The sequence below is a fragment of the Salarias fasciatus genome, chromosome 1 (genome assembly GCF_902148845.1).
Source record: "Salarias fasciatus chromosome 1, fSalaFa1.1, whole genome shotgun sequence".
In the NCBI taxonomy this organism is placed as follows: domain Eukaryota; kingdom Metazoa; phylum Chordata; class Actinopteri; order Blenniiformes; family Blenniidae; genus Salarias; species Salarias fasciatus.
The window spans coordinates 12,916,322-12,924,972 of NC_043745.1; the positions used below are offsets into that span (position 1 = coordinate 12,916,322).

Here is an 8,651-nt window from a genome sequence, read left to right on the forward strand (position 1 = left end):
ATCCTCTTTAAATTCAAAAGAATTAAACAAAAGCCAGACAGTTTGAAAGTGTATTTCCACCTGGTAGACGAAGTATGAGAGACTTTAAACACTTCCAGTCTACTCCCCTCAAGTTTAACTCTCTGTACCACTTCAGTGCCCCCACTAAAGATCATCTAGACCTGCCGATGAATGAAAACCCCTAAAACCTTTCCACAATTTTATGAGAACTGCATTCCCACCAAGCTGACAACAGAACATTTCTTCTCATGCCCAATTTATTGTGTAAAATCATTAAACTTTTTTCCAGGTTTAAGAGACTATATATGAAATTCCAATGATGTTACAATCAAATCCTCACCCTTTATTTGTTGAACCGGATGCTGTTGTATTTGTAGTATCACATAATATACAATCAGCCCTCATGATGTGGAGGATAAACATATACAAAGGGTAAACTATATCCAATGAAGGACATGGATTTTTTTTTTTTTTTTTTGTAGGTTTGATAACTTTAGGGAATAATGGAAACACACACTCACACTCGCACACAGCTCCCCTCTGTAAGTTGGTTGCCTGACAGACGCACTGAGGACTTGTCTGGACCAAAGGCTCAGTGTGTGAGAGAGCTGCTGTTGCCTGTGGGGGTTTTAAAATGGCACTTCCCAGAGCGTGGGCCATGACCACTCTGTCCACTTTATCTCAGCGGATAATCTTTGACGGGAGAACTTCATCTCCTACACGTGGCTCTTTAGCGCCCCTCGGAGAGAAAGCCCGTAATCGCAGATGCGTCTCCAGGGGGGGAGCAGACGCTATCAGTACACTGAGAAATTTGGCACAAGGTATCAGCAGTGACAACAGGAAACTGACACCGCTGCAGACAGATCATATGACTCAGTGCTGATCACTGGTGCCACTGTCAATACAAATATAGTGCGGAAAGGGGAAATAAATATACCCCCTCCCTGTCTGCCCGTCCGAGCGCAACACATGATGAGAGGGAGCAGAGCTTGTTTATGTTTATGGGAGAGAGCAAGAGAACTGGTGATGGTTGAGCTGCTGATCTAATAAGGCTTAAAATTATTTCTGGTTTCATTCAGTGTGAGGCAGCATCATTCCTTAGCCATCTTTCAAGTGAGCATCATTCAATTAAAATGCAATTCTCGTCGCCCCCATGCACGGATATTTAATTAGACTGGGGAGCACGGCTTCCAATGTCTATTTCTTTTTTTTCCAGCACAGCTCTTTGGATTTCACCTCTAAGGCATATTTTCACTCTGTTACTCGTTGGTTAAACAAGGGCATGTATCCATTTGTTAATTGATACAATTACGCATTACGCGTAATGGTCACGTAGGTCTCCAGGCGCGCATCAATCACTGGTCTATTGACCTGCCAAAAACCCCTCTAACTGTTCCTGCTGGGACTGCCCCTCTCTCTAATAGAGAAAGATAGAAACATCATCGTCATTAACTCCGGGATGGACCTCTGACCAGAGAGCCAGAGGCGAACAGGGGTCGAGATTAAAAAAGAACAAAAAGGAAAAAAAAAAAAGCATCAACCAGCTGTGCTTGTGATGGATTGTAAATAAAATAAAGCGTATTAAACGTCGGTCTTTTCATCAGAAAAGCTACAGCACTTGAGGCTACTTCCATGTGTCTGAGCGGAGAGAAACAGAGTAATGTGATAACTCAAAAGACAGCCAAAATATCCCAAGTGTTTCTCTTTTTTTTCTCTAATTTATTTAACTTCACAGAGGGTTTCCATATGTTAACATCGTTACAATTCAATAATGACGAACAGTAGTGTAATTTCCCCCTGATTTTTATCTTGGGGAATCGGTGCAGAACTCCTCTCCAGAAGCGGGACGAGCCTGTGTACAGTGCACCTTAAGAAAAGCCAGTGTTGGACGTGATTGGCAAAGACATTATTCTATCCTTGGTACCCTGCCGTTCCGGGATTACAGTGACGTCACGCTGATACCCTTGCATGGATGAATGCTAAAGAACTATAGAGCCACAAATAATAGCACAAGCAGAGTCCATATCTTGGAAGACTTACGTTATCCTTTAAGCCTCCTTCAGCTAACACAACAACATTTTTTTTTTTTTTTTTGCTCTTAATGACGCTTAATTTCATTTCTTATCGGGTCCTTGGGGGGATTATTCATTCATATAAAACAATCTGCAGCTGGTGCCAGGCTAAAGTCTCCCTCCTATGAGTGAAGTCATCTATTATTGAGCGAAAGGCCGTGCGTGGAAATGTGTGTAAGACGGTGGATTTGAAGTAGAATTGGTTGCAATCGATCAAGGGTGAAGAATATTCCTGATGGTAACAAAAGAAGCCGCTATGTCTTTCTCGCAATTTGGATACCCTTACAATGCAACTTCACAGGTAAGGCACTTTGGCTTTTATTTCTGTCAGTCTACACATAACACTGTGACTTTTTTTTAATGTTTCCTTGCATGATTTCACTTATCAGAAGACTTTTGTTGTGTAAGAAACAATAATGGACTTGTGACTGCTTTGACATTGTTTGCTATTTTCGAACTGGGGCTTTTGTTGTTGAATCAAATATCGATAAACCCCGCACCCGTGTCCAATTACACTGAATTATGAATGAACTCACGTGTTTTTTTTTCTGATGACAATAGAGATGAATGTCACCTAACTCACACTACGAGGTGTAAATGGGCTGTTACGCATGCTGTGCACACTCGCAAACTTTGTATCCAAATTACAGTAACGTGTGGGACGCGACTTTTATTTTTTTAAAGGCTTTTAAAGCTTCATTAAAGCGGATTATTAACATTTAGAGGAATGATTGCTCCCAAATGGCAAGTTAAGAGAAGTGCAGGTCGATGGGAGGACAGAAGTTGCTTCACTGGCAAACTTATCATCTAACTTTGAGCTCGATAGTATTTTAGAAAATAACGCATTTATGTTAAAAACATTAAGAGTGTGGAACTTGACGCCGACTTTTCTTCATGTAAACATAAGTTTTCGAGTCGGCAACACTTTTACGCACGTTTTTGCGCGCAGCTCCACTTCTTCCTAACACAACCTGCACATAGAGCTCGGTGATATTTGCATTCGTGCGCAAAATTAAATTAACTTTTATTAAAATCGTGCCAAAAAAGAAACGATATAATATGATCTGACTTGCCACTCGAGCAGACTCCCTTCAATTCCAGCAATTCTCCAAAAAAGTGACTTACCTCGAATTCAGGCAGGTCACAGCTTTACACAAAAAAGCACCTGATTCTTAATAAATAACTGCTGTGTGCCAGAAACAAACAAAAGCAGCTCGAATTTTTTTTTTTTTTTTTTTTTTGTAAGGCTTCGGGGTAAACAACAGCGCAGCTTGCAAAGACAGATGCATTTTCACAGCGCGTAGCGCGCACAGCCCAGAGTTGTGACAAAATAAAACATCCAGATAACAGCTGGGCCAGGAAATGACCACTTGTCTGTCCACGGTTCTCTTCATGCAGTTTTTCGTGTCGGCAAACCCCAGTACGACTTGCTGCGATTCGATTTCCAGGTCGGTCTCTGACGGGACAGGCAGCTCCCAGACCGCCGCTGCCGCCGCCGCCGCCGCCTCCTTCTGCTGCCCGCCCTACGAGAACCGGCTCCTGGCGAGCAGCCGGACGGAGCTCAACGCGGCGCTGGGGATGTACAGCTCTCCCTACGCCGCCGCGGCCGCCGCCAGCCAGAACTACGCCAACTACTTCCCCTACAGCACCGACCCGTCCGCGATCTACTCCACTCTGGTGGGCTCATTTGATGCACAGACGCGCGGGGAGAAGGGGGAGAGGGAGAGGAAGGGGGGCTCGGGCTGATCGATCAGATGGGTTTATCAATTTATCTCAGACTGCAAACATATCCGTCCCGACAAGGCGTTTAATCCAGCAGCCACTCTTTATCTTTTTCCCCCTTTCAAAACAAGCGAGGGGGAGAAAAGTTAGGGAGAAACGCCACTGGCATGAGTGCAGAATCAGAGAAAAGTTTCATCTGAGTAAAATTCTAATTCACTGATGAAAATGCTTCTCTGTTGTAATATTTATCTTTTTTTTAATCTTATTTATTTTATTGGAGCTCTTAAAAAAATCTAAGAAATCAGTTTCACTACTGTCTGACAGGATTGTTTACTTAAAAAGTGATATTATTGTCAAGTAGTTTGCTAAATGGTTGTTTATAGGATATGTGAAACTTTTTGAGATATTTCTCACTGTATTTGAAGCAACTTGAATGTGTTTAAAACTATTTAAACAAGCTACAATATTGAAACTTTAAATGCATGTAGCCTTTAAACCTGTCAGAATTCACTTAAGCACACTGTTGTCATACACAGAAATACTTTCCAGTTTAAATTTCTTCTTCTGAAAGATTTGACGCTGATAGCATAAAACCAAACTTAAAGTTGATGTAGTATACAGTTTAAGATAAAATTCACAATAATGATCTGATGAGAAAATGTCGAAAGTTTCAAAATGTTAACTGGTAAATGTTTTCTTCTTCACAGAATCCACAGTATGACATTAAGGACAGCACAGGCACTTTACACTCGGGCATCACTCAGACTGCCGCGTACTACCCATATGATCACTCACTGGGACAGTATCAGTACGACAGGTAGGTCTCTTCTCATTCACCTTTGTCCAGTTTAGACAGAAAAAAAATCTGATTGCTTGCCATTTAAAACAGAGTCTCACTGTGGGAAAACTGCCACATTTAGATCAAAGGTCAAAGTGAAACGCCATGCTGAGACCTGTTTAAAGTGAGGCTCCATATATTTTCAGAGAGGAGGGGGTGTGTAGGATGTCTTACTGCACTAAAAGGTGACAGTCCTGAGTGTGTATGTGTGTGTGTCTGTTTCCAGATATGGGACTGTAGACTTTAACGGCACAGCCAGGAGAAAGAACGCAACGCGTGAAACCACCAGCACCCTGAAGACATGGTTGTACGAGCACCGCAAGAACCCCTACCCCACCAAGGGGGAGAAGATCATGCTGGCCATCATCACCAAGATGACCCTCACCCAGGTGTCCACCTGGTTCGCCAACGCCAGGAGGAGGCTAAAGAAGGAGAACAAGATGACCTGGTCACCAAAGAATAAGGCCAACGATGACAGGAAAGACGACCTGAACAAGAGCGACCAAGACTGTGTCACCAAAGGTAAGATTCTCTACTTTTCAACCTTTGTTCAACAAAAAAAATGAAGCTTTTTAAAATGTTAGCAATTTGAGAAAGTTTAACAAAGCTGAAACTTTTTATTGTCCCACAGATTCAAATGATTGCAAAGAGGAGAAAGACCTGCACCTGAGTGATCTGGAGGACATGGATGAGGATGACTGTGACAAGCTGGACAGTGACTGTGAAAAGGTGGCAGCAGACGAACAGGACCTCCAGAGGGCCATGGTAACATCTGGAGTGCCTCAAAAAAGAGACTGCAGCTCGGAGCTGCACCTAAGTTTAACTAACAGCTTCCACCCTTTCCCCTGTGCCATCAAAAGTGTCACCAGCCTTCCTCCTCTCCCCTCTGACTTCCTGGATCCCGTAGTGTCCAAGACAGCCTCCACGGCTGGCCCGGGGGCCGGAACATTGTCCCTGTCTCACTTTGAGGCATCGGATAAGCCACGGATTTGGTCTCTGGCTCGCACGGCGGCTTCGGGGGTCATACTGAGCCCTCAGCAGCACGGCTCTGAGCTGAGGACAGGCAACACTACCGCGGACTGCCAGCTGCAGAGCACCAGACTCACAGGAGCTGCTACTGGACAGTGTGGGGGCATGAGGGGACTCCATGACTCCGGTGGTGTCACCCCTGCTGACAGCCCTTTCAGCGATGGCCCCTCTTTGCACTCAAAAGTCTATGGCACCAACAGCTACAGCCACAAGGGCCTCCAGCTCCACTGCTCATCTTATGCTGCACTCCCAGACACATGCCAGTACTCCACAATTGAAGGTATGTCTGTCTTTTACCCACTGGGTTAGACATAAGATAACTACATCTTGAAAAACCTATAGTGAGACAATACTGCTGTAATGTGGACTGTTTAATGTATTTATGATACTACTGAATATGATGCATTTGTCAAATTTTTGACAAATGAAGCATTAAAGTACCTTCTGCCAGCCTTAAAGCCAGTTTCTAAAGCCACATTTTTATTTTTTTAATTCTTCCCGGTGCAGGATTCTCCGGTGGCGGCAAAGCAGAGACACAGTCTTCTGACCTCAGCGAGGCCTGTGGGACTGTGCAGGATGACAAGGTCACTGCATTCAGACCAGTGATGAAGAGGTGAAGCAGGTGAGTCTGCACTGAGCCGAAAGGAACCAGTTCAAGCCATGACACATGCACACTCAAGCCAAGAAAAAAAAAATCAACTTAGACATGCTCACACACAATTTCCTTTTTTTCTTTTTGGAAAATAGTTTGTGATTTATTTTTTTAAAAATCCTAAAATACATGTTTTTTTGTGCATTAACATTTCTTAGCTTTAATTCCTTACTGAATCAGTGAATCAATTGAACTTTGGAGGCCTATTTAATCCCTGTGTTGTTTTTTCTTTTTGTTTCCCTCCAGATCGCTGGAATATGTACCACAATAAATACTGGGGACATTAATTATGCACTAAAGGACACACTGGCCGAGCAATGGCCTCGATATGACACAGGAGAGCGACCTGCTGCTGCAGTGGGAGCTGTCAAACTAATGGATGTGGCTATCATTTTGCACAACATTGTTTTTATGGTGTAAAAGACTTTATGCAAAAATTCTAGATGCAAATTTGTGAGGGTGGCCAGACAACAACAAAAAAAAAAAAAAAAAAAAAGGAAAAAAAATTATGAAATAAAACAAATAAAAAACGGCCAGATTTGTGTATGGCAATCGTGTAGTGTAGCAAACGTATTTATTTATCTATGTATTTATTATTTCTCGTCTGTTTTCGTATTATTTAACGTGTCTATTGGTTGGATTTGTATCTAATTTAAGTGTTTTTGTTACATGTTTGGTTTCACTGTGGCTTGGTGTCTGTTTGCCTGATGTAAAAGAGAAAAGCTTGTCGGATTTCTGGCTATAAAGCTGTGGATTTTCTTCTTTTTTTTTCTTTATTTTTCTCGTTTGTTATTTTCAGTCGTTGTGTTAAAATGTGAAGCTTCTCCTGTGTTCGCCATTCAAAGAAATTTTTTTTTCTAATACATTTTTTTCTTTTTCCAAGAGCCCCTTCTCTTGTGTGTTGTGTTCATTTTTTTTTTATGGAGTTCGGCTTCCAATCAGCCAATTAAAAAACATTTGCGTGCGCGCGCTTGATCAAAGATCCTGACTCGACGCTCCGATGGAAGGTCATAATTCAGAGGGAGGGGGGGACGTGAGTGCAATCCACAAGTTGTGGAAGAAAGGGGGACACCGTCTCCCCCATTGTCGGCATCTAATCGGAAGTGGCATCAAACACTTTGTTCCTGTTCAGGCCGGGCAGCGAGGCAGGGACGCGGGGATGAATGCAGCTTCTGTCCCCCGAGCAGCGGAGCCGCTGCACTAACTTAACATTGTGTTAATTAAAAGGTCATTTGTAGGATCAAACCCGGCGGAGAAGATTCACATGGTCCCGAGAAGAAGTCCCTTTGATTTGGCAGTTTTGTGGTTGCGGGCTCCTCTCTGTATCGGAGACAGCTGCTAATAAGATGATCACTGTAGTGTCTGATCCGCGCTGACGCTCCAATCAATTAAAGTGGAAAAAAAAAAAGAAAAAAAAAAAACTTTTTCAGGTTTACATTTCAAACTTTCTTTCTTTGAATATTTAGGCACAAAGGTAAATATTCTCTGCTGGGATTTTGGCCTCTATTTTGCGCAATACTTAACCAACAATTAAAAATAAATAAATAAATAAATAAAATAAACCCCTTGAAATTACTTGGTCCGCAAAGATTTCTTTTTTTTTCCCCTTTAAAGTCAAGAAGAGGTCTGTTTCTCCCCTACTTTCTGATCGGATATCCTTTCTTGATCCCTTGAATTACATGAGGCGAGGTGGGACTAAATTAGGTCCGGTTCTGGCCAAACAGCAACACTGTACAACAAATATGCGTATAGACCTTGAAGCTCAAGCTTAGATCCTAAACCTAAACGATATTTGGAATAAGTCCTGTCTACCAGTTGCCCTGTGGTGCGGGAACAGCTCACACCTTTAGACTAAAAGTGATTGAAATCTTCATTCAGTGGGAAAGAAAACCCGCAAATGAAAACGTCATTCCAGGTCGTATTCTCGGGATTATGCTGATAATAAAAGTCTCTCCAGCATTAGGGTAATTCAGGCTCAGTTGTGGAGGCAGTGTGGTCATCCAGTGTGTCCTTGGCCAATGGCTTGTCATAACGCACGGAGCCTGGTAAATCCAGGAAAATCTACATGATGAGGATGAGGAAGGTCAGGAATAATAACTTAGGCACACTTTGATTTTTTTCACCCCCACCAAGTTCAATTTTCAATTCTTTTTTTTTTTTTTTTTTTTTTTTTTCAAATCTAGGAGTCAAAAAAAGATCTGTGTGAGGTGGAAGCCAAAAATAAATATATTTCTATTAGGCATTGTAAAAACATAAAGTCTCTCTTATAAATACAGAAAAGTGATTCAAATATCTGATTTAGGTATTCCTGATTGACACTGACCTGCCAGGAGCAATA

At 42.3% G+C, this 8,651-nt stretch overlaps 1 protein-coding gene across 2 annotated transcripts; it reads left to right on the forward strand.

Moving 5' to 3' along the window:
- Window positions 1-1,804: 1,804 nt before the first annotated feature.
- Window positions 1,805-6,750, forward strand: irx6a (iroquois homeobox 6a). Of its 2 annotated transcripts, none has more exons than XM_030098433.1 (7): window positions 1,805-2,373; window positions 3,471-3,749; window positions 4,502-4,611; window positions 4,859-5,154; window positions 5,264-5,941; window positions 6,169-6,283; window positions 6,560-6,750. In XM_030098433.1, the coding sequence occupies exons 1-6, from the start codon at window positions 2,308-2,310 to the stop codon at window positions 6,276-6,278; spliced, it is 1,539 nt and encodes a 512-aa protein (XP_029954293.1). In that variant the 5' UTR covers window positions 1,805-2,307; the 3' UTR covers window positions 6,279-6,283; window positions 6,560-6,750. The 2 variants fall into 2 exon arrangements, with proteins under 2 accessions (XP_029954293.1, XP_029954301.1); XM_030098441.1 differs by having other exon boundaries at window positions 3,521-3,749.
- The last annotated feature ends 1,901 nt before the right edge of the window (window positions 6,751-8,651 follow it).

Coding starts and splice junctions, on each gene's coding strand:
- irx6a (XM_030098433.1), top strand. CDS start 2,308: ATGGTAACAAAAGAAGCCGCTATGTCTTTCTCGCAATTTGGATACCCT. Junction 3,750..4,501: donor CCGCGATCTACTCCACTCTG/GTGGGCTCATTT, acceptor TCTTCTTCACAG/AATCCACAGTATGACATTAA. Junction 5,155..5,263: donor CCAAGACTGTGTCACCAAAG/GTAAGATTCTCT, acceptor ATTGTCCCACAG/ATTCAAATGATTGCAAAGAG.